This window comes from Panthera tigris, chromosome D3, assembly GCF_018350195.1.
Source record: "Panthera tigris isolate Pti1 chromosome D3, P.tigris_Pti1_mat1.1, whole genome shotgun sequence".
NCBI classification, from domain to species: domain Eukaryota; kingdom Metazoa; phylum Chordata; class Mammalia; order Carnivora; family Felidae; genus Panthera; species Panthera tigris.
In genome coordinates, this window is record NC_056671.1 from 18,518,286 (window position 1) to 18,543,836 (window position 25,551).

The following is a 25,551-nucleotide window of genomic DNA, read 5'->3' on the forward strand; positions in this document are numbered from 1 at the left end:
TAGAGATTTGTTTATTAAGGATCATTTAGTCTCTGCATAAAAATCACCAATTGTTCCTCAGTGGGTTTTAACACACATCAATTCTTTTGGGGCTGCTCTGTTCGCCCCAACACTTTAAAAAATACAGCTCTTTTTAGCGCCAAGAAGGACAGTTAAGGCAGCGAGGCATTTTTCTTGGGTCTCAGTAGATGGAGGGTTCATCCTCTCCCCCTTGAGAGAGTTCACACAGTAGGTAGTTTCTTAGGTTGGAAAAGCTGTCCCTGAAGAAAATAACTATGCAGAAAAATGCAAATATAGTCACATAGGGCCACTCATTTGTGCCTGATAGCTTTAAAATAACCCTCCCCGTGGCCATCAAAGGCTTGCTGGTTGCTTTCGGCTATAAAAAAACTGTCTGGCAAAAGACAGTAAGAAAGAACAGTATCTTTAATGACTGTTGGGAGGTCGGGCTGTGCAAACCACATGAGAACACACGCCAGTTTGCTTTAAAAAAAAAAAAAATCCCACAACAGGGGCTCTGTGTAATTTCAGATCAAACTCCTCATGGTCCTTAAAATACCCAAAACATCATTCAGCCAGATCCTAAGGACACATGCTTCTTTTTCAAGGGAGGGGTATGACACACAGTTCCCCCAGAGTTATGCTCCGCGTGGGGGGAGAAAAAAAAAAACAAAACAAACCTTAGAACTTGATTAGAAACATTAATTGATCTTTCCCACACTGAAATGAAGGGATAAAGTCAGTCTGTGCTGCTGTGAAATTCAAAGGAGATTCGGAAGTAGGATCGTTATTTATTGCTCCGTGAGGATAAACCCCCAAAAATGACTTAAAAAGAAAAACCTGGGCCGCCCGGCCCCTGCAGACCCCGGCCGGACTCTGGGCCGCTCCGGGGTGGGGGCACGCGGGCCGGTGCGGGCGGCCCGCCAGCTTGATTCACAGTGATTCGGGTTAGCCGGTTGCTGGGGTGCGCGTGCCTACACCTTGTAGTTGAGCTCGGCGTTCATCTTGGTGTACATCTCGTAGATGACGTCGATGGTGTCCGTGTAGTTGACCAGGAAGAGACGGACCTTCTCCAGGCACTCTTCCTCTGTCACGTTCTGCCCCTTGGAGAGCGCTTTCAGGAAGTCAGACTTGTAGGGTGCCGCGTAGAGCGCTGCCTTGAGACGGGCGAGAGGGGAGGGGGCACAGAGTTAGGGGACCAGCAGGGGCCGCCAGGCGGGGCACAGTGGGGTTCTGGGAGGGGGTGTCCCCGAGGTCCCTGCTACTCATGGTGTCGGAAGGGAAAGGAAGAGGGAGATGTGTGTTCCCTTCTACCCCCGTGAGGGACAGCAGGAAGGACACCAGCTTCGGGGACAGACAGACCTGGGTTCAAATTCCAGCTTGTGCCGCCGACTAGCTGTGAGCCTTGAGCAAGTTACTTAGCCTCTCTGAGCCTCAGTTTCCTCATCTGTAAAATCGGGATGATAATGGCACCCACGGGCATCAGGTTGCTCTCGTAAGGATCAAGGAGGTTGTGCAAAGTACTCAGCATGGCACCAGGCACACAGTAGGTGCTCAGCATGGACGAGCCGCTTCCCTCTGGGTCCCCTGCTCTGGAGAAGATGGACTGCTTCTTCAGAGACCGCACTTTCGGACCAGGGGAGAGGGCTGCTGACATGGACGGGGGCCTCTTTTCTCCTTCGGGGGGGGTGGGGCTACACGTCCCTAAATTTCAAGGCTCCCCTGACACTTGAAAAGTACAGAGAACAGGTAACGCGCAGAATTGCAGAGCCAGAAAGAAAAGGTTGCAGCTGAGTCAGAAGCTTAGGCTAGGAGTTAGACAGGCTGGGGTGGCTATAAATAATAAAATCATGCATACGAACAGCAGCAGTAAAGCTTTGATTTACTGAGTGTAAACCAGGCACCAAGCACTTTGTACATATTAACTCTTTTAATCTTTACTACAACCCTTGGAGGTGAGGCCTAGTTTACGCCCATTTGAAAGATGACGATGCTGAGGCTCAGGGAGGTGGAATCCCAGACCGCATCTTACTGTGTGACCTTGAGTGAGATAATTAACCAACTTCTCTGAGCACCAGATTCCTCATCTATGAAATGGAGGTGAGGATGTGCGTTCGTGAAGAGTAGAATGTGTGGGCAGCCCGCCCTGGGCCAGGCACACAGGACATGCTGTTATCACTCAGGTGCGGGTTGCAAGGACTTTGTAGGGGGCAACACAGCGTGGGGGAGGGGGAGCAGGGCTTCATGGCACCCACCTGGGCCCTGCCCCCAGCCCCACCAGGGGGGACAGCCAGGGGTGCCACCTGGGGGGCCACCAGGGGTGGCCCAGCTCTTCCTGCCTGTACCCAGACTGGCTCCTGACCCAGCCTGTGCCTTGTGGGAAAGAGACCAGCCTGTTGGACCCCGGTTCTCAGGGGACAGGGGATGGGCTGCAGGGGAGGGTGGCCAGGACAGGCTGGGCCAGACGAGGGGCCAAGAGACGAGAGTTAGCCAGAGACAGCATGGGGGGCACCCCAAGGACCTCCTGACATCTTCCCGATGGGCCTCTCAGCTGGCGATCCTGGGGGCCCCCAGGCAACCAGGCTGGTGCTGAAGCCCCACTTGCAGAAACCCTGGCTAATGTCACCCCAACGTAAGCCACCAAGAGCCCTGTGGACCCGCGTCTCTTTAGCAGATGCCCCGGTGGGTACAGGAGCCCTTCTTCCCCTCCCTTCCCGGGGTGAGGATCCGGGGAGAATCCAAGGGGCCAAACAGGCCTGCCCGCCAGCGACCCTCGGTCTTCAAGAGTCTCCGCCAGGGTTGCTCCCACAGCCCCCCGGTCAGGCGTCACGGGACACTCAACGGAAACAGCACGGAGCAGCTCTGGCAACACCCACCGCGGCCACAGGTGGGGCTGGGCGAGCGCACGTGACAGGGCCCCTGCGTGAGCCAGCCTCAGCCCGAATAGGCCCAGCTGGGCCCAACCGGGTCGCCCAGGGCCACGGCTAAGCCGTGGCAGGAGGGGGGCCGGCCCACCTGGAAGATCTTCTGCACGATCCAGCCGTGGTACTTCTTGAGGGCCATCTCGTAGGCCTTGGTGGCGTTGACGCGGATGAGGTTGGGGTGATTCTCGTCCCGCTCCCCGTCGCAGATGCTCTGGAGGAAGACCTGGATGAAGCGGAGGCCCCTGCGGCCCGGGAGAGAGACAGCGCTTCAGGACCGGGCGCGCTCGGACCCGCCACGCCGCCGGCACACCCCTGCACAGACCCTGACGCACTTGGACCCGAGCGCCCGCTCTGAGCCGCGGGTACGCGCACACACGCACGCGCACACACGCTCCCGGTGGTGGTCACTCCTCAGGCGGTAGCTTCGACCCCGCTTACGTGTAACGTGACCGGCCGGCTCAGCGCAGCGGCTCCCGGGCACCTTGTCCAGAGGAGACCTGCCGCTGGCCGCTGGCCGCGCTCCCCGCCGGGCTGCGAGGTCTACGAGGCCGGGTCTGGGCCTGCCTTGCCCACTTCTGTGTCCACGCGGCCAGCCCCCGCCACGCGTCAGCTCGCGGACCACGGACTGTGGACACACTGACCGGTCCGCCTTGTGCCTGGACGCCCCACCTTCACCACCGCCCCGAGCCACTGTCTACACCCTCCAGTGGCCGCTTGAGCCCCTCCTCCAGGCCCTTGAATGCACGGCATCTCATCTCCGGCTCCCTCGGCCCCAGGAGGCTAGGCTTGGCACAACCTGCGCGTTTCACAGAGGAGAACATCGAGGCACCCCCGAAAGGCTCAGGCAAAGGCCAGGATGCGAACCCCACTGTCTGACCCCGGAGCCCGACTCCTTCCTTCCCCATCTTTCCCTCTCCCCCGGAGTCCCTGGATGAGCTGCTCTGTTCCTTCCCTGCAGAGAGGTGGGGATCAGGCTGGCGGGGGATGAGGGGAGGCTTTTAGGGGCAGGAGCACTGGGACTAAAGGGTCTCTTTGTCACCTGTGAGGTAAAGGGAAGTCCTCCATACCTGAATCAGAGCCCTTAACCATCAGGGATCAGCCTGGGCTGTGGGACTGAGCCCAGGGGACAATCCCAGCCCCGTCCTGCTCAGCCACCTCTGCTGAGCCCCTGCCTCCCCACAGCCCTAATGACCGCCCTCTACCCAGCAGCCGGGATGGGGTACCATCTGACCCTGTGGCTGAACACCTTCATGGCCCTCGGTGGCTCCCCAGCACCCCGATCAGGCTGGGACTCACCTCTGTCCAATCCCACCTGGTCCCTCCCTGCTCCTGCCTCACATCCAGAACCTGTGAGACCAGACCCTCCCAGACTAGCAGGCACCGGGTCTCTCCTGCCCTCCCACCTCTCCAAGGCCTCGTCCTCCTGGGACCCTCCTGCTCAGTCCCAGAGACTCTGCCTGGCACCTCTCCTCCAGGAAGCCCTCCCTGACCTCTCTCTGCTCCAGGCACTGCTACCCTGCTGTCAGGATGCACCCACCAGCCAGATACCCTGCTCAGGCTGTGGTGTCTGAAGAGGGACCCCACTTGTTCGATGCGGCATCCCACAAGCCCAGCACACAGCAGGTGCTTATTACGTGCTCAGCCAGTTGGCATCTCCCTTCACCCGCCCTCCCAGTCATCCGGCTCTGCCCATGTCTGATCGGGACACGAACAATCTAACCGAGCTGAACATCACCATCTGCCTTGCTCCTCCTAAGAAACCGGCAGAACTTGCCGATGGATGAACCAGGGAGCAGGCCTCACCCAGGCCTGTGAGTCTCTCACCGAGAGACAAAAGTGGGTGGGGGTGGTCCCTAAAACATGCTGTGAGGGCGTTAACTGCAGCCCATCCACCCCCCTGACGTCCTCGGCTGCGCCCTCCAGGTGGGAGACTCTCTCTGTTCCATTTCACCAAAGAAGTATGTGGTGGGGAGAGGCGGCCGGCTGGGGCTGGGGAGAGACACAGGGAAGGAGCACCCTTCCTGACTCCAGGCCCAAGAGAGGGCAACACTAGGAACATCCGTGGGGCGGAGTATGTGCCTGGCTTCGTGGCAGCTGCCAGTGGTGTCTACACAGCTAAAGGAGAATTCTGTGGCTGGTAGAGAGCTGTGTGAGCTCAGCCAGCCAACTGCCCGGGTTCTCTGAGCCTCGGTGGTCTTATCTGTGAGATGAGAACAACTGGATGTGGGGTCAAGTATCTGCTGGAAGGATGATATATATATATATATATATATATATATATATATATATATATATATATATATATATATATATATATAGTGATTATGAGCATTCTCAAGTTTGGGGTAAGACTGTCTGGGTTCAAATCCCCTATCAGGGTACCCTGCCTCCAGCCCATGGGACAATTCTGTGCAAATCAGAGAGAGTGCCTTCTCCTCAAGATGCTGTATTCCTGTCAAGAAGCTCCCATAAAGTCAAACCTGGCACGTGCATGATGCAACCAGCCCTAGATAGGACACCTTTGTGCAGCGTACAACCTGCACAACTGTGCTTGGCCATTGGGGTCCAGCTCTGACCCTGTGACCTGGGCACATTATTTGGCCTCCAGAGCCCCAGTGGCCTCCCCCTGTGAGATGGGGATGATCACCACACCTAACTCACAGCACACGAAATACGATCAGACGTAAAAAAAACGATTAGAACGACATCTAGAGTATGCACTCACTTGCTATGCCTCTGATGGGACTGGAACAAGGGAGCATCACCAGCAGGGGGGCCTTGGCCCTTTGGGCACTTTTTCTCAGCATTTCACACACGTGAAAGGAACGGGGGTGGCCTCGGAGGGCAACAGTAGGGTTGGACACTCCTAGTCTGCAGAGCAGGGCCCCCAGGGCTGCACGGCCACACACGCCCTGCCACCCAAGCCCATCACCTTTTCAGCCACATCAGCGCCAGCGTGGCTCCCACTTTGGGCCACTCTGCTCCGTACATTTCCTTCTCCACCTCCAGGATGTTCTGCAGGGTCCGGAATTTGGCCGGGTTGCTGTCGTACACAGCTTTGATTTTCTGAAACAGAGCACACGGGGTTCTCCCTTGGAAAGGCCGTCCCCACGGACGGCCGTCCCCCACGCCTGGTCGGGGAGCACCCCTCTCCTTCCCACCCGCGCCAGCACCAGCAGCAGGGGCTTGTGCCGGTAACTACCTGACAGTAACTACCGTGACTGTTCACGTTTACCGAGCACCTTCCGTGAGCCGGGAGGGTTGGCAAAGCCCTTTGTGGGCGCTGCTCTACTGATCCTCCCAGTGGTCCTGATGTTGCTGTCATGATCCCCGTTTGCAGTGGGGAAAGCGAGGCTCAGACAGGGGAAGGGATAGCTGGCAGCGGGATCCGGCATAGACCGGTTCCAGGGTCCATGCTCGCCAACCAGGATCGATGGCGCCTCAGACCCTGAGCATCGGAAGTGGACGGTCGCTTTGGGATTCAAAGATGTCCGGGAACAAGGCTCCTGAATCGGAGCCAGGCAGTTTGGATCTGAATCCCACCTCCGCTCCTTCCTTGCTGTGTGACCTTAGGTGAGCCCTTCCACCCCGCCGAGCCCCGGCTTCCTCGTCTGTAAAATGGGGATAACGACAGACCAGCCTCAAAGGGCCACTGGGCTGACAAAATGAGACAATCCAGCGTGGCCAAGCGGCAGGCCGGGCCGTACGTGGATCCTCACGGGGAGAAGGGCAGTGGCTGGGTGACGGCAGTCCAGGGGATGACCCAGGAATGGGGAGGGGGGAGGGCCGAGCCAATGCACCCGTGGACTTTGGAGTTTACTTCTTATTTGGTCGGGGTGGATACAAGAACCAGGAGGTTCCTTCCCAGGTCAACCCTTCAGACTGTCATCCCCGTCAGACTGTGACTGCGGGGTATATGATTTCAAAGGAGCACCAAGAGCCCTGGGCCAGATGACCTGGGGGCCAAGCCTGTTTTCCACGTCTCCTTCCTGTTCCTCAACCTGGGGAGCCTGCGGCCAGGAGCAGGGCACTGGTGACTAATGCAGGTTCACAGTCCCAGTGGAGGTTCCGGGCTGTGGCCGCTGGGCCAAGTACATACCGTGATGTTGCCACTTATGTCTGCCTTGATGGGAGTAAACACTGGGGACCCGAGGCAATCTGGGGACAAAACCAGAAGAAAGATTCAGATTCCCAACAAGGAGGAGATTCAGGAACTCCATAGGCCACAGACGCTTGGGAACCGGAAGGCAGTTTAGGGACGAGCGGAGCTGTTTATAGGTGGTAAGAAGGCTTGTGGGCGAGTTAATTTGGAGCGGTGGGCTCCAGGTGAGACCAGTTTCTTGTTGCAGGACTTGTCAGAGCCTTTAAAATCCAACTGGAATATCTAGGGGGCAAATCCTTTTATCCGCAGCGCCCTTTGTTCTTGGACAACACTGCCCAGAACTTTCTGCAGTGATGGAAATGTTCTGTATCTGCATTAATATAGACCCCACGTGGCTACCGAGCACTTGAAATGTGGTGTGACTGAGGAATTGAATTTGTAATTTTACTTGACCTTCATTCATTGAAATGTAAATAGCACATGTGGCCGGTGGCTACCTTATTGATCAGCACAGCTGTATACAGTACCTTGCAGAAATAATGTTCTGAGAAAGCCCTCTTGGCCAACAAGGCGGATCACTGCTAATAGACCAGTCTGAGGAATCTTATGAGGCAGAAGGGCCAGATTGATTAAAAATGACCTTCTCGGCCGCCTGGGTGGCTCAGTCGGTTAAGGGTCCGACTTCGGCTCAGGTCATGATCTCGCATTTCATGGGTTTGAGCCCCGCATTGGGTTCTGTGCTGACAGCTCAGAGCCGGGAGCCCCTGCTCCCAAATCTGTGTCTCCCTCTCTCTCTGCCCCTCCCCTGCTCATGCTCTCTCTCTCTCTCTCAAAAATAAATAATAAATGTTAAAAAAATTTTTTTTAATGACCTTCTCATTCACCAGCCTGTAAGAAAGAAACTGGCGACGCAGAGGCTCCACGGTTCGGAGACCCAGCATCAGAGCCCGGGAGAACACGTCAGCAATGGGGTCCCAGTCACTTAACACTGCGTGAGGGACGCCGGCTCAACCTCCACCCTGCTCTGCAGGCACTGGCCTCAGCCTTCCCATCTAGCCAGTGGGGCAGCAGGACCGATCAGAGATGCCGCGGGCAGGACTTGAAAGAACCCACCTCCAAGGCACACGTTTTGCTTATGTCTGGAATCGGAATGTTCTTAATTGGAGGGGGTTTTCCCTTCTTGGTGTTACTGGTGACACCGTTTTTTGTCTTTGTTTTTGAAGTTTATTTATTTTGAGAGCGAGAGAGCGAGCGAGAGGGAGAGCACGGGTGGGGGAGGGGCAGCGAGAGAAGAAGAGAGAGAGAGAATCCCAAGCAGGCTGCACTATGCCAGCACAGAGCCAGACTCCGGGTTCAAACTCACGAACCATGAGACCGTGACCTGAGCAGAAACCAAGAGTTGGACGCTTAACCAACTGAGCCACCCAGGCGCCCCGCCAGTGACACCTTTGAGTCCATGAAAGGCAGACCTCGAAATGGGCGGGGCCTGGGACTCTGAGCAGCCTGCCCCCCTCCTTTCCCTCCTTTGTGACCCTCTGGCACTGTCGTGAGGACCTGAGACACCCCACAGGTCAGAGCCTCTTGCTGAGGGCTTGGCATGGAGGAAACACGCAGGGAAGAGCTGGTTCCCTCGTGAGCAGGTTCAGCGCAACCCTCACCCTCAGAGCCTGAAGCCAGCTGTGCTCCCCCAACACATTCTTCCCCTCCTCATTGCTGTGTCGAGAGACCACAGGGCCCCGGGGACACAGACGCCCGAGCAGGCCACCGTGGGTACCCACGGGAGGGACATGCCAGACTCTCCTCGCCCAGCAGGTCAGGCACGGGCCTCTGTGTGCACGCCACCTTGACCGCACGGGAGCAGAGGCTTGGGGGAGGGGCAGCTGCAGACTGAATTCCACCCAAGGTGACCCGGCACACCTGGCCAGCCATCTGGAACAGTCCAAGCACAGCTGTTAAAAGAGGTGCATTGGGGAAACAGCTTTAGACACTATAAATGAAATACCCCAGAAGCCAGTGGAAAGAAAGTGGGGAAGGCATCCAGACAGATGGGGTTTGTTTGAATCCTGCCCCGGCCACACCCCAGTTGAGCAAGTCTCCTCGCCTGGGTGCCTCGGTTTCCTCTCATGTCAAATGGGGCAGTAATTGTACTTAATTCATAGGACTGTCACGGGAATTAAAAAACCATGTACTGGACGCATTTAGCAGAGTGCCCGGTGCACCAACTCAATAAGATGGGTTTTGACCACGTTCACGACTTCAAGCTCCGTGGTCCTGCAAACGTCAGCCAGCTGTGCTCAGAAGCCACGGGCCCTGAGGAATCTCTGCCCAACGGGAACACGCTTGGCCTGTACCCACATCCCTCTATCCTCTGCCTTCTTGAGGCCCCTCGTCAGGCCCAGGGCAGGCTTCAGGCACAGAATCCTCAGGCTGACTGGCCAGCCTTCTGTCATCCACTGGGCTTCTCTCCCGTGCCTGTGGGGCCAGACCGCCTTCCACGGGGCCATGCAGGTGCGGCTCCCAGGTGCTGGGCTGGGGGTCCAGACGGCCTCCCAAACTACCCCATCCCAATCTTTCATCTTGCCTGACGCACCACTGACTTCATCCAGCAGGGACGGTCGTGGAATCTGCTAACCCTGGAGCACGTTACTACTGGCTGCCGCGAAGGACAAGGCGTTCTGGACTTAAATAGTAATGCAAGCGAGCCAGTCGCAGCGACTGTTCCCTCTTGACTGTGCAGCCAGGGGTCACCAATGCTGACCCTCACAGGGGCCAGGCGGGTCCCCTGGATGTGCTGCATGGGGACTGACTGATCCTCAGCTCTGGCTGATGGCTTCATGTCCTCATCCTCCAAAAACGCATAATGTCCAAAGATACAGGGTGAACTGATGGATGGATAGACAGGTGCAGTAAAATATTAATGGCAGAATGCAGGTGGTGGGTGTGCAAATATGCACTGTTAAAATTCTTTCAATTTTACCTTATGTTTGAAAATTGTCGGGGCACCTGGGTGGCTCAGTGCGTTAAGTGTCCGACTTTGGATCAGGTCGTAATCTCACGGTTCCGTGGGTTTGAGCCCCACATCAGGCTGAGTGCTGACAGCGCAGAGCCTGGAGCCTGCTTTGGATTGTGTCTCCCTCTCTCTCTGCCCCTCCCCTGCCTGCACTCTGTCTCTGTCTCTGTCTCTGTCTCTCTCAAAAAATAAATAAACATTTAAAAATTAGGAAAAAACTTGTCGCATTTAACATGCTGGGGGAAAAGTCAGGGCTTGTGTTTTTTGTGGGGTTTTTTTTGCCATAAAGTCGTATTTTTTCCTTTTACTTTTTTTCCGAGTCCGTTTCATGGTGCTTGTGGTTCCACATGTCATTCTATTTACCACCCATCTCCCCCTTGGACTTGAGCTCTGAGAGGGCAGGGACCTGGTCACCTGTGCCCCCCCTCCCCCCCGCCCTGTGCCCCCTGTGCCCAGCATGCGTGGCACGAATGAGTGGCCCGACGGTGGAAACTTCCCTCCAGTCCCACTTTCTATCCACCCACTGGTGGTGCCGATTGACCCGACGCATGGTTCTAGAGGCACCCATACCACCAAGATGGCGGAGAATACGGGGAGGGGATGGGGCCCCAGTTTCTCTGATAAAGGAGAACGTAGGAAGACCGGCCCTGGGGGGCTGCGCGACGTGGGGAGGCATCATACGTGCCAACTGAGCGCTCGGTCCGCGTGTGATCGTTCTCCCCGCTACGGGCCGAGTCGAGGAGAACCTTCCATGGGAGAACGTACAGACCCGGGGCTCCGGAACCAGTCATTGCCAACCACCCATGGGCGGTTTACCGGCCTGTCCCAGTGACACAGGTCATTGAGCATGCATTTCAGAGACGCAGAAAAATGTTATCTGGCCTCCTCCGCTCTGAAAAGAGCTCTTGTGCAGTTTCTGAGCAGTCCTGCCCCGGTGGCAGGGAGAAAGGCTTTTTGTTTCGCGTTCTCCTGACAGTGTGCTATGCGGGTCACGAGGCCGCTGTGGTCAGCAGGAGCCGGGCCCTGGGAGCAGTGGCTATTGTGTGCCGTGGCCACCAGGCAGGGACACAGCTTCTGCTCCACTGGGGAGGGCAGGGATGCAGGGCCTACGTGTACTTCTGGAGCGGGGAGCAGAGGAGGAGCTGAGAGGGACGGCGGGGGGGGTCGGGGGGGGGAGTGGGCGGACCCCAGGAGAGAGGGGTGGGGAGGCTGACCCCAGAGTCCACTTCCAGCAGGAGAGGCATCTCTGTGCACACATAGACGCGCACGTCGGGGTCAGTTTCGGAGCACCTGGGAGCAGGGAGGAGGCGGTGTGGTGCTCTGAGGTCTGCTGGTCTGGGGTTCAGGTCCCAGGTCTGTGACTTTGGACGAGTGACTTAACCGTGCCGGGCTCAGGTCCCTCACTGTCCGCAGCCCACAGGTGCCGTGTGCAGGCGCAGTTGAGGCTGAAACCTGCTTCAACATGACCTGCTGAATGTTCCAGGCGTGTCTGTCTTTGGTGCCGTCCAAGGCCACCACGCCCAGAAAAGTCAAGGGACTTGCCTAGGGTCACAAAGAGGAAGCCAGGCACTCAGACGTAATTACAGAACCAGGGCTGGTTCCACTTCTCCCTCACCTTTCTTTCTAGAATGTTCCCAGCCAGGTGAACTCACCAAAAAGGAGAGTACTCTGACAGGAAAACCAGAAGATGATTTTAATCACCAAGCACATGGTGGCCTTTTGAATAGTTTAAACTCAGGCTGGCCCCTGCTCTGGGCAGACTGTGACACTACCCAGCCTTACCTTTCCTACGGAATGTAGCCGTGCCCCAAAATTACCTTTCTTGTTTTACCAGTTTTGCAGATATACCTCCAAGTTGGTTTTTATTGTTGTCAGCAAACAGGCTCTTTAAAATGCCATCCAGAAGCCCTCTGCCAAAAGGGAGGGAGGGGGTTTGGATGGTTTCCTAGTTCCTCATCTTACCTCCAGGGAGAAAGGAAGTTGTGAAAGTTTCTTTCTCCGTGAAAGAAAGAAAGAAAGAAAGAAAGAAAGAAAGAAAGAAAGAAGAGAGAGGGAAAGAAAGGAGAGAGAGAGAGAGAGAGAGAGAAAAAGAAAGAAAGAGGGAGAGAGAGAGAAAGAGAAAGAAAGAAAGAAAGAGAGAGAAGAAAGAAAGAAAGAAAGAAAGAAGAGAGAGGGAAAGAAGAGAGAGGGAAAGAAAGGAGAGAGAGAGAAAGAAGAGAAAGGGAAAGAGAGAGAAAGAAAGAAAGAAAGGAGAGAGAAAGAAAGAAAAAGAAAGGGGAAAGGAGAGAGAAAGGGAAAGAAAGGAGAGAGAGAGAAAGAAAGAGGGAGAGAGAGAGAGAAAGAAAGAAAGGGAGAGAGAGAAAGAAAGAGAGAAAGAAAGAAAGAGGGAGAAAGAAAGAAAGAAAGAAAAGAGAGGGAAAGAAAGAAAGGAGAGAGAGAAAGAAAGAAGAGAAAGGGAAAGAGAGAGAAAGAGAAAGAAAGAAAGAAAGAAAAAGAAAGGAGAGAGAGAGAAAGAAAGAGGGAGAGAGAGAGAGAGAGAGAGAAAGAAAGAAAGGAAGGAAGGAAGAAAGAAGAGAAAGGGAAAGAAAGGAGAGAGAGAAAGAAAGAGGGAGAGAGAGAAAAAGAAAGAAAGGAAGAAAGAAAGAAAGAAAGAAAGAAAGAAAGAGAAAGAGAAAGGGAAGGAAAGGAGAGAGAGAGAAAGAAGGAAAGAGGGAGAGAGAGAGAAAGAAAGAAAGGGAGAGAGAAAGGGAGAGAGAAAGAAAGAAAGGAGAGAGAGAGAAAGAAAGAAAGAAGAGAAAGGGAAAGAGAGAAAGAAAGAAAGGAGAGGGAGAGAGAAAGAAAGAGAGAAAGAAAGAAAGAGGGAGAAAGAAAGAAAGAAAGAAAGAAAGAAAGAAAGAAAGAAAGAAGAGAGAGGGAAAGAAAGGAGAGAGAGAGAGAGAGAAAGAAGAGAAAGGGAAAGAGAGAGAGAAAGAAAGAAAGAAAGAAAGAGAAAGGAGAAAGGAGAGAGAGAGAAAGAAAGAGGGAGAAAGAAAGAAAGAAAGAAAGAAGAGAAAGGGAAAGAAACGAGAGAGAGAGAAAGAAGGAAAGAGGGAGAGAGAGAGAAAGAGAGAAAGAAAGAGGGAGAGAGAGGAAAAGAAAGAAAGAAAGAAGAGAAAGAAGAGAAAGGGAAAGAAAGGAGAGAGAGAGAAAGAAGGAAAGAGGGAGAGAGAGAGAGAGAGAAAGAAAGAAAGGAGAGACAGAGAAAGAGAGAGTGGGAAAGAAAAAAGGAAAGGAGAGAGAGAGAGAAAGAAAGAAAAAGGGAAAGAAAGGAGAAAGAGAGAAAGAAAGAGGGAGAGAGAGAGAAAGAGGGAGAAAGAAAGAAAGAAAGAAAGAAAGAAAGAAAGAAAGAAAGAAGAAAGGAAAGAATAAGCTATAACTCCAACGTCTGACTCCATAGGACCACTCCTAATGAGCACAGATTCTAAATAAGCCTTGGTTATCTGGAATATGTGGCAAATGGCCACTTCTGTTTGGTGTGGAAGGTTTTTCTAAGCATGCTACTCAATCCAGAAGGCATAAGGAAAATACCACAAAGCTGATTACAAAACCCAGAAACCTCTTACATGCGGCATGAGGAGATATCCCATCACCAATCAGAGGCAAACAACAAACTGATGGTCGGAGGGCTGGTCTGTGAAACAAACCATAGACTAAAGATAATTATCCTTAATATGTAAAGAGCTCTGATAAATCAATAAGAAACAGCCGAACCTGATAGAAAAATGGCATAACATAGAACAACAAAATGTCTTACCTTGACAATAAAAAGAAGATAAAATTAAAACGGCGAAATATTTTTTAGCTGTCTAATGTAACGAATGCCCCAACCTTCTCTGGTTCAACCACTCTGGATGAAACGCATCAAAATGTAACACAAATGTCCCTGCTTTCGTATACCAAGCCACACACGGTTTTCTAAATAGGGCCATCATCGATGATAGGAATTATGATAAAGGTGTGAGCCAGTAACCTCACAGGCCCCCCTGAACCCTTCACTAAATGGCTCTACGTGGCATTTTCAGGTTTTCAGGACCAAGTTGCCTAACTGAAAAGAAATTGTTCTTGACAGGCAAGGAGCACCACTCCCTCCTGCTTTCTCTGTAGCGCTTTCATTCTGCTAGATACTTGGGAAACAAATAATGAAGGGGGTCAGCTTCAAGGTCAAGCATTTTGTGCATGACCTCCGTGACGATTCTGGCTGGACAACCTCCTACCTGGGATTCACCAGGGTTCAGATAAGGAGGTTGCCCAGAGAGCAGAATGCCCCACAAGCCATCAGTCACCATATGTCACCCAGAATCAGACTCGTTTCTACTTTTTCCGGCTTCAACGTGGTTGGAAAGCAACAGTTGTTACGAACGCTCTGAGCACGACCACAGCACATATGCAAGCTTCCCCACGACACCTGCCGGACACTGGGCAACGGGGCGACTGAACTGCCCTGCCTGGACCCCCCTCTCATTCCATCTCAGGAATAATTTTGGCAGAGGAATAAAAAGCACTCCTCTTCTTAGACACAAGGCTTTGCTTTCAGCCTGTGTGATTCAGGATGGAAACCCCGACCCCAACCAATACTTACTTCAAAAAGGAAGAACAGGATGCCTGTGTCGTTGATGCTAGGAGCCTGGTTTAGGAAGGTTCTATTTCAAATTCAATTTTTTTTTTTTTTTTCAGTAGCTGGATAATTAGGTTCCATTGCTAAAGATACGAGGCAGATTAACTTTACAGGTCCTGGCTTTTCGAGGACGATAATGGGAGGAACTCAAATTACAGCCGATGGAAGTGAATCATTTATTAATCCACAGGTATGTGGTGTGTGTGTGATGGCTCAGTCTATACTAAGGCCTGCTTTGAGAATGCCCACCTTCGTAAAACTAAGACTTCTCGAGATAAGGCATTTTATTGTTGTGTGAATTGTCGTTTTTAAAATTTTTACTGTCTAAAGAGGAAAGGATGTTTACAAAACAATCCTGTGGCACCCGGGTGGTCCAGAGGGTTAAGCGCCCGACTCTTTGATTTCAGCTCAGGTCACGATCTCGTGGGTCGTGGACTTGAGCCCCGTGTCGGGCTCTCTGCTGTCAGCGCAGAGCCCGCTTTGGTTCTTCCATCTCTCTCTCTCTCTCTCTCTCTCTCTCTCTGCCCCACCCCACTGTCTCAAAAATAAATATTTAAAAACAAAACAAAAGAAAGCCAATCCAAAACACTGGTTATAAATTAAAAATCACCCCTATGGCATGCCAACTCCCTTTGTCCACAGTTGTCCCCTTCAACAAAAGCCACCCCTGAAGTGGGGATGTGGCTGGGAAACTCATTTTTCTCTACTTGCTGTGTGGCCTGGGAGAAATCAGTTAACCTCTCTGAGCCGCGGCTTCCTCATTGGTAAAACGAGGCCGACAACGGACCCCACCTCAGGACCTCACCTCATCGGGTCGCTGGGAGGCTTAAACGAGGTGTTGTTTAAAGGGCTTTGCACAGTCTCTGGCACCTAGTAAATGCTCAGGAAAAAAGAAAGTATTCTTTATGCTTATTATTATTATTATTATTTATAACATCATTTTCATCTTTCTCAACAAAGCTTTTCTTCAGAGAGGAAATCCAGAGAAGAAGGCTCCCAATGACTAAGAAATCACAGAAGAAAGAGAGTAAGGGAGGGAGGAGAGAAAGTGGAGCCTACTGATGGATATGGATACAATTAGCAGGAAACCTCCTGTCATAAAATAAGGACTTCAAATGTACTCCAGACCATTAAAAAAAAAACGGGCTCTCAGACGAGAGTGGAGTGAGGGAACTTGGGGGAACAGCACGGCAGAAAATGAATCACTTCCGAGCACAGGAAAGTGTGAGCTGGCTGGTTTTTATAGGACCCTGGAGAGGGCGGATCAGCTGTAATGACTTAAAAGCTCAGATACAGTTAACACGCTAACCAAAAAGAGAAAAAAAAAAAAAAAAAAAAAGCCCCCGATACAAGTAACACTGTAAGAAAGCAACAAAAGGAGTGAACATCCACCCAGGCGGTTTTTAAACTGAAACAATGAAACCTAAGACCAGAGCCCCTCCGGGTGGCTCACTGAAACCAGCGCGGCTTGGCCAGATGGGGATTTCCTAGCACTCCCCTCCCCCACTCCCAAACAGCGTGGAAGGGCCAGAAACGGGGCTACTTCTGCCCGGAGTAAGACCTCCCGGGTCTTTGAGTGCTGCCCTCCCTTATCACAGGGCCAGCCCACTTCTCAGCCCCGTGGACCACTTCCCAGCTGTGCCGACCTGGTCACCTCCCTTCCCCACTCGGAACCTCGGTTTCTTCTTCTGTAAAATGGTGCTACTCCTTCCGAATTCCTAAGGTCATGAGAAGGCTTAGAAATGAGACAGAGGCTCGTTCAAAGCTCGGCACGTGGGCGCCACTCAAGACAGGAGTCACGCTAGCTGTGATCAGGGTCGTGCGTTATATTTTACAAAGCCCTCTGTCACTCGCTCTTCCCGTTCCCTTTCAGGTCGACACCTCTGGACAACTCCGCTCTGCCGGCGGCACTGCTGGGCCCCGGGAGGGCCCGACCTCTGCCCCTGAGGGATTCGCAGTGGGGCACTGTTCCTCCAAGCAGCCCTGTGCTGGAGGTGAGGCAGGCCTGGATGAGCTAGCAAGAGACAGAGTGGACACTTTCCCTCCTACTTCTCCATTGAGTCCCTCTGGGAGCAGAAGCCAGACTTCAGTCCTTGACCTCAGGGCCAGACTTTTCTGAACATGGGGACGAGGAGGATCTACTCGCAGTCACTGGAGGACAAAGCAGGCGGGCACCGGTGGTCTGTGCTCCGCGCTGGTCTTTGGATGTTATAAATGAGGGTGCTGGAGCGGTCTCAGACCAGCAGCTGGCCCCAAGCCCTGGCCGTCGGTCACCAGACCCACAGATGGGAGAGACAGCTTCTTTCTGGAAATCTTTGTTTCTTTCCCAAGGGCTGTGTGGCAGTGTCTGAAGGCCTGAGGCCATCCGTCCTATCTGGGCAAAGATGGAGCGATTCGGGGCGCTGAGCACCAAAATCATTTGGGAAGGTCACCTCCATCCTTCTTGGGAGGCCAAGCCCAGTCGGGGCTGGAGGCCTAGAGAGGGGATGAACTTAGGCGTGGACACAGCCTTGGCACCGTGGAACCAGGACTCAAGCTCGCGTGGGCTCGGCCTGCCGCCAGGGCCCGTGTTTCTTCCCATTCATCTACCTATGATTTTCAGAGCAAGGCCTTCAGCAGACAGCGGACCCAAGTTCAAAGTGACTTCTCCCAGTTGAGCCTCAAAAGCAGCCAACTCACAGCTGTTACAGACACAACCGGCTAACACAGGAGTCAGCAGCAGCTCTTTCAACAGGGGTCACTCAGATCTTCCCTGGGCCAGGTGAGATCATGAGCGTGACATATCAGAAGGACATCGGGCACACAGTAGGTGCTCCTAAAGTCTAGTGGGCCCCCACCCACTACCTGCAAAGGCACTACCAGCCAGTAAGAGTCTCCTGGCAGTTTCGAAATTGCAAAACCCTATTGCAGAAAGTGTATTTTTGGCTTCTTCCTCCCACAGGGACACAGTTTCCTCTAAAAGCGTCCCTCACAGGCATACAGTCTATGTCCGGTCCCTACAGAATCCAGCCTTCAACAGACACTCAACCAAAATGATAACTAAGCTGCTAGAGTAAGACGGTTCAATCCAGTTTCTTGCTCATCTTTCCTGCGATATTAGCTTTAAAACTTGTATAAACTTAAAAAACAAAACACCGCAGAGATCTGATAGGTGGTCCTGAGTCCCAGAAGGTACTTGTTGCCCTGGGGCAGATAACTTCCCTCAAAGAAGGGGAACTTCTTACTCCCAGGCCAAGGGGTGTTAAGGGGGCTGGTTCTCAGGCGGTTAACGCCATGTTCCAATTACAGGAGAAGCTGACCTGTTTGGGATGACTGGGTGACTTCTATATCCCAGTCATTCAAATTTGCATTCAAATGAGCAAGGGTTACAGGCCCAGCTTGGAGGGCCGATTACGAGGCAAACACCCGGGAGGAAAGCTGCATATCTGGTTTGCGGGTTCCGGCATCTTGAACCAGTCACTGTGCCCCCTGGACTCTTTAGTGGCCATGCAGGTGGCTCCACGCGGGGCAGAAGGGGGTTTCTCCTCTGCCGGACAGGAAGCCAGGACAGCAAGCAGGCACATGGCCAAGACCACTGCATAAGGAATCCTGAGGCCTGAGGCCCGAGTTCTGGTTTGACCTGAGCTGTGGCTGGGCTCCATTGGTTGCCCCCTGGCTGTGTGACCCTGGGCATGTCACCTAACCTCTTGGGCCTCGGTTTCTCTGGCTGTATAACAAGAAGATAATTCTGTCCTTCTGGGCTGCCACTGTCCCCCCCCCCCCCCCCCCCCACAAATAGAGCGAGCACTGAACCAAAGGGATGGGAAATCACTCTTCTGGGGTTTCCCCTACGACTATTTAATGAGCATCAGACACCTGTAAGGCCTGCTTCTCTGAACGTCCATTTAATGACATAAGAGATCTGAAGGAAGAAAAATCATCCCCAGAAAGTGGATGTCAAGAACTGAGAGATGGAGATCATTCCCTTCAGCTTCTGCATCTTCAGTTGGCCTCATGCACCACGTCCGACGGACCTGGAACAGCGTGTTAAGAAAAACACCGAGGCCGTGTCTAGACTAGAAGGGAGAGAGCGGTATTGTGACTGGTTAATAATGTCATGTCTGCCATAGGTACGGTTTATGAGTTATGTATTTTTTTTAATTTATTCATTTATTACTATTTAAAAAAACTTTTAATGTTTATATTTATTTTTGAGAGAGAGACAGAGCGGGGGCAGGGGAGGGACAGAGAGAGGGAGACACACAATCCGCAGCAGCCTCCAGGCTCTGAGCTGGCAGCACAGAGCCCGACGCGGGGCTCGAACTCACGAACCCTGAGATCATGACCTGAGCTGAAGTTGGCTGCCTAACTGAATGAGCCACCCAGGCGCCCCGTGAGTTATGTATTTTAATTCAGAAAGAGAGAGAAAAGCAAAACTTCTCCTAGAAAGAACCCAGAAAAAAACAAAACAAAAAAAAAAAAAAAAACATGGGAATGGAACCAAAAGCATTCACTCAGCAAATATCACCAGCTCACCTGGAGCCAGGCGCTGAAATAGCTCAAAGTCACAGAATGTGATAGGTTCTGTGGTAGTCTAAGGGAGTCAGGAAAGACTTTCCGGATGAGGTGACTTTCCCGTAGGGATAAGCGGAGCCCAGCCAGGCCAAAGGAAGGTGGTAGGCTGGAGAGGAGGAGGGGTGTGCCAGGCAGAGGCAAGTGATGGCACGGCACCACTCGTGGGGCTGCAAGCCATCCAGAGAGGCTACAACACAGATTTCAAGGTGGGGTAATAAGGAGCCACCGAGGCTTCTAGGCAGGGAGTGACCAGATGAAATGACATCCCTGTCTCTCCCTCCCCCTCTCCCACTGCCTCCGCCCTCTAATTGTTAGTACTGTAGAACATTGCTGCATAATTGACCTAAAAGATGAGAGAGCAAGCCTCACAGAAGTCAGTCGCAAGCTGATCACTCAGACATGAGATCCAATTACTGGGTCAAGGTGGAGAAAGAAGCCGGACAAGGGGCTGGACTCTAAGTGGACATAGTAAAGCCTGTACCACGCCAGAGGTTCAGGCCAGAGATAAGGACGAAGGGCTAGCCCAAGATGTGGACGCTCTAAGCCACACCAGACCCGCAGCCCGAGGAATCAGCATTCACCCGGGCTGACCAACTCTGTCACAAACCACACCCGACAAAAGTGAAAGAAATGTGATTGCTCTAAAAGCTTTCGCATCCTTCAACCCAGCAATTTCACTTCTAAAAATTACAAATAATGAAAGAAGTACACAAAGAAACACATACGAGGATGTTCACTGCAGCATTGTTTATGAGAGTTGTTTACGAGAGCAGACCATGAGAGAAGTGATGTGCGTGGCCCACAGCAGGGGACTGGTTAATTAAAGGATGACCACATTCAAACAAGGGAATTCTAAGCAGCTGTGACAAATGGTGACAGGCATGGGAAGATGGTCATGCTATATAGTGGGCGGAAAAAAGCAACTTATGCATTTTCCCTTAAGACGGACAAAAATGAGTCCAATAGGAAAGTATTTCGGAATGTCAACAGAGATGCTCTCAAAATAAAAAGAAGCAAACCAAAAAACCCGACCTCAAAAGGTTCTGAGAGGATTAGAGTACTAGCACATCGTAAGTGCTCAAGAGATGACAGAGAGATTTTTATTTATCATTTCTTCTTGCAAAGTTTTTCCTTCGATACACAGATCTTCCTTACAGCATTCAATACTTTTTAAAAACACAGCTTTCTGGGGCGCCCGGGTGGCTCAGTCGGCTGAGCTCCCAACTTCGGCTCAGAGATCACGATCTCGCAGTTCGTGAGTTCGAGCCCCACATCGGGCTCGTTGCTGCCGGAGAGGAGCCTGCTTGGGATCCTCTGTCCCCCTCCCTCTACCCCTCCCCCACCTGCGCTCTCTCAAAAATAAATAAACGTTTAAAGCAAAACAAAACAGCTTTCAGCCCTTTGCCCTATTTATATGAAGAACAGTGGTTCTCACACCAGATTTTGTCTCCTCGCACAAGTCATTGTCCCAACTTGGGGAGAGGGAGGTGTTACTGGCATCGAGTAGGTAGAGGCCAGGGATGCCACTAAATGCACAGGACGGCGCCCACCACAAAGAATGATCCTGCCTCAACCGTCAGCCGTGCCATGGTGGAGAGACCCTGATTTAGAGGGAAGCGTGGCTGCAACCTATTTCAGACTTCTTGCATCCACTAAGCCAGACCTGTCCCATTCAAGAAGACACACGCAAGCCACCCGGACCATCCAGGTGACCACACGCCCCCAAGATGAGACAGAGCTCCTGTGTTAGAGCCCATGGTGGATCTCAACGGACCCCTGAGTCCCAGAGAAAAGCCACTGGTGGGAGCATCCTCCCAAAACTGAAATCCTCAGGAGAAACTCTTCTCCCAGACAAGCACAATGGTTCAAAATGGATTATCACATTTTTTTCTTTTAAGAGGGCTAAGAATTATTCTGTGTGGGCCAACCCACGGAGGCTTCTGTATAAGTGGGGCCTCTGTCAACAGATGTGCTGCCCCACGGCACATGGCTCACAGCAAAGACAAGGGTCCTTTCAGACCAGAGGAAGGGAGGAGGGGATGCTCTTCAGCCCTGGCATCCTGGCCCTGCTGGCTCCAGGGGCCACCGTCCCCTCTCCTCTAAAAGCAGCCAGATGATCGCATCCGGTGAGGGTCCCCCCAACTGCAGAACCGTAGTACAGGCACCTTTGCCGAAGATAAAGAGATTAACTTGGGGTTTCTCACCTCGACAAGGCAAACATTTGGGGCTGGATCAATTCTTTGTGGTGAAGTTGTCCTCTGCATCGTAAGGTATTTTGCGGCATATCCCTGGCCTCTACCCACTGAATGCCAGCAGCACCTCCCTGCACGCCACCCCCCCAGCCCCGCCCAACACACACACACACACACACACACACGCACAAGCTGTGACAAACAAAAATGGCTCTAGACATTGCCAGCTGTCCCCTGAGGGGCAAAACCGCCCTCAGTGGAGAACCATTAGCTTAAACAGATTCTGAATCCTTGTCCAGGGCAAGCTGGCTGAGTCCTGCCAATGTTCACAGAACAAGAGGTGGTGGGGGGTGGGGGGAGGCATGCAAATAAAAAGTTCCTCGGTGCCAAAGCCAGTGAGTTCCCAAGCCCCTGCCTGGAGAGTCAGTGTTATTTCAACACTGAGATAACCGATAAGAACATTTCAGACACTCCATGAGGATGGACTAAGCACCTACTATGTGCCAGGCACTGTTCTGGGTACTGAGGGTGCAGCTGCGGACATAAAAGGCCAAGACCCTGCTCTCGGGTTGCTAACCCAGGTCTGAGGATCATACGAACCAGGTGACTGCACTCACTCAAACCCTGATTAATCATCTACTACGTGAAGGAACCAAAACTGGACCAAGGAACTGATGCGATAACTGCGGCCCCCGCAGCTAAGATCCATTTGGCATTTAAGGGCTCACAGCTTTACACACATTTACCCCCTCGCAGCTAGCCTGAGAGATCAGCAAACCCATTTCACAGATGGGGACCACCCACTTAGGGGTAACGGGAGTGGCTGTCCGTGTGCCAGATCTCTTCAGCCCCAGGTCAGTGTTAAGGTTCTGTCAGTTTGTGGGTTACAGCTGAACTCTGTCCTGGGGATGGGTATCTTCCTGCAAGGCCACCGAGTGAATGAGCAGGGCAAGGCGCAGGGCAAGCCCACATGGAAGGGTCAGGTTGCACCTTTAGCCAGGACCCGAAAGGCAAAAGGCAGCGGCGGGTGGTGTTGTCTTCTATTTCCCATTTTCCATCCAGGGCCTGGGCTGGGCTCAGAGAGGTGAGGAAAGATGCTCTGAAACTGGCTTAGCAACTGCCTTCCTCACGCTCCCACAGCCTTCCTGGACCTGCCATATGAGGCAGGGGCCTTCTTCCAGAGCCCATGCCAAGCACTCTGTGTCTGACGTCACCCCACAAAGCAGCTTCCCCTGACCTGACCCCTGTTCTAAATGGAGGAAAAACTTTAGGTGGTTCCCCCTAGAAAGGGGTGCCAGAGTTTCGCGAATCCCTCTTCAAAACCTCCCTCCTCATCCTTCCTCCCTTGGTGCAGGGGTGGGATGTCTTTGATCTGGAATGGGGGAATTCTGAGGAAAGAAGGGTTCACACCTGCGAGGGGGAGGCTGGAGAATGTAAGGAAAAGAGAGGGCTTATGGAATGGGAGGGTTATTTTAAGGGGAGGGAGTTGAAAGCCATTCTGAAAAGCAAGAAGGGAATGATAGGGTGAGGGATACAGGATTTGGGGTTGAAGGGGCGGGATGCTTTCGGGAAGATGGGAGGATTGGAAGTGTCAGGGGTGTCTGGGGGAGAGGGATGATCGGGGGAGCCCAAGGAATGGAGAACTGGCGCGCGGGAGGGGGGTGGGCATCTTAAGGAAACGGTGGAGTGTGAGGTGGTGGAGATGAAGGAGTGGAGTGTCTGGAGGAGACGAAGGATCTGGGGGTGTCCGGGAGAGGGAGAACCTGGGGTGCCTGTAAGGAAAGGGGGTCTTGGGTGCCTGGGGAAATAGGATCTGGGGTGTCCGGGAGAGGGACGGCTGGAGGATGCTCGGGGGAAGGGGGTTCGGGTGCATCTGGGAGCGCTCCGGAGAAGAGCTGCGGGCTGGCTCCCCCATTCACCCCTGCTCACCGAAGAAGGGCGGCAGGTGGGACACCGCCTCGAGGAAGGGCCCCGTCTCGATCTGCTTGTCCGCGGGCAGCGGCTTCAGCAGGTGCTCGGCCAGCAGCGCCATTTCGGGGTCGAGGCCGGCGGTGATGCCCCAGCCGGCGCCGCGGGCGTCCACGCCGCCCCCTGGGCCGCCGCCGTCAGCGCTGGGGCCGTCACTGCCGCCCGCCGCAGACTCAGGGGACGCCAGCGTCGCCACTTCCGCCCTCGCCGCGCCCGCGTAGCCGAGCGCTCAGCGCCGCCCGCAGGCCAAGCGCCTAAGCGCCCAGACGCGCCGCCCCGCCCCCACCCGCCCGCGCCAATCCGCGCCCGCCGTCGCGCCCGCCCGTCCAATCCGCGCCCGTCGCCGCCCGCCTCCCCGCCGCCATTGGTCAGGGGGCGGGGCCGGCCAGTCCGGCCTGAAAGCGCGCGGACTCGCCAGTCTAGGTCCGCCCAGGTGAGCCGCTCCCATGTGAACCTTCTGCGGGCGTTCCCTGCGGCCCCGGCGACGTGTTCCCCCTCCGCCCCCAACCCGGGCGGACCGGCTCGGGCCGGGTCCTCGCCTGATGGGGGCGTAGAGCTGCCCAGGTCACAACTCCACTCACCTACCAGCCCAACTTTACAGCCCAACACAGCCAGCGCCCCCGAGGACACCTGTTTCCCCAAGAACAGAGCCTGTCTGTCCTCCAACAGCCCCAAGCAACCTGTTGGACGCTGTTCGGGTCGCAGTTCTCTTTAGCTGCAACCAATGGGGACGTTTGACTGTTCTTCAATGATCTTTCACCTGTTGGACGCTGCTCAAGTCACAAGTTTAACTCGGCCATGCCTAGCTGAGACTCCCGTTTCCTGAAATCTGGGGTCCTGTCTGACCTGAACGGTCTGATGTTACCTAAGGGACCTGGCCCAGTTTACCATCCAACTCAACCACCATCAGACTGAACACTTGTTTCCCCAAACCTAACCTCAGACCAGTAGCCCAGGATACATGCTTATCACCACTTGGAGCACAATTCACATCAGCCACAACCCACCTAGATCCTTGTGTCCTAAAACCCAATACCCATCTTCTCCCAAAAAATCTAGCACACAGTTGTTGAGAGCTTCTCATTCATTCTGGAATTAATATTTACTTGTGCCCAGTCTGTGCCGTGCACGGTGCTAGGTAGGAATTGTGGATAAAAGGTGTGAACAGTACAGCAAAATTCCTGCTCTTGTGATGCTGGCTTCCTAGTTTGGGAGACAATACAATACGATACACAAGTAAGACAATTTCGGACACTAATGACTATAAATGAAGAAAATAAAACAGCAGAATGTCAGAGGGTGACTGAGGGAGATAGGATGTAGGAGGTTTGGGCAATAAATATCTATGAAGAGCTGAGATCTGAAGGAGTATTAGCAGACAGCCAGAGTGGCTGGAGCATGTGCAAAAGCCTTAAGGTGACAAAGAGCTTGGGTGTGTGCAAGCAACCGGCGGGGGCGGGGGGGGGTGGGGGGGAGGTATGAGAGTGGAGAGATAGGAGTTTATTTAGCTAAGGCAGGTGAGCAGGGGCATGTTGGGTTAGGTAGGGGGTGATACAGAGTTTGGAGTTTATGTTAAGGGCAATGCGAAATCACTAGTGCCGGAAAAATCATTGCTAAACTATATGAAATATTCTTAATTTAGTCTTTCAGGAGGCAGAGGGGAGAAGAGAGAGACTGTTCCCCATCAAGGCTATAACCCAAGTGCAGTTGGGAAGTGAGGGGGTCTGTCTGAGGGAGACAAAGCTATCATCATTCTTGCTCATGACACAGATCTTGACATGCCCCATCAAGTCAGATCTCTCACTGATAGGAACCCAAGTCATCAACCTTGGCTTGTTCCCACCCCACCCAACCTCCCCACCTCAGGCATCTTAAGATACCATCTCCTTGAAGCCTCGCCATCCTACCCAGCACCCTGACCCAGTGCCAGTACCCCACCCACCTTTCAGACACCTCCATCAATTCCACAGAGAGATCACAACCTACTACCAGGACCTCCAGCATCAGACAACACCCTGATTTCTCAACTTGCGGCATCCCAGCCAAACCACCCAGAGACTATGGCCACTACAAGAAATTCAGGTCTAGGGGTGCCTGGGTGGCTCAGCTGGTTGAGTGTCTGCCTCTTGATTTCGGCTCAAGTTGTG

At 53.2% G+C, this 25,551-nt stretch overlaps 1 protein-coding gene across 1 annotated transcript; it reads right to left on the bottom strand.

Moving 5' to 3' along the window:
- On the bottom strand, positions 1 to 23,570 carry LOC102971346 (glycolipid transfer protein). The gene is made up of 5 exons (XM_042962396.1): positions 23,366 to 23,570; positions 7,024 to 7,082; positions 5,857 to 5,990; positions 3,016 to 3,166; positions 1 to 1,157 (listed from the first exon to the last, which is right to left on the bottom strand). The coding sequence occupies exons 1-5, from the start codon at positions 23,466 to 23,468 to the stop codon at positions 975 to 977; spliced, it is 630 nt and encodes a 209-aa protein (XP_042818330.1). The 5' UTR covers positions 23,469 to 23,570; the 3' UTR covers positions 1 to 974.
- Between the last annotated feature and the right edge of the window lie 1,981 nt (positions 23,571 to 25,551).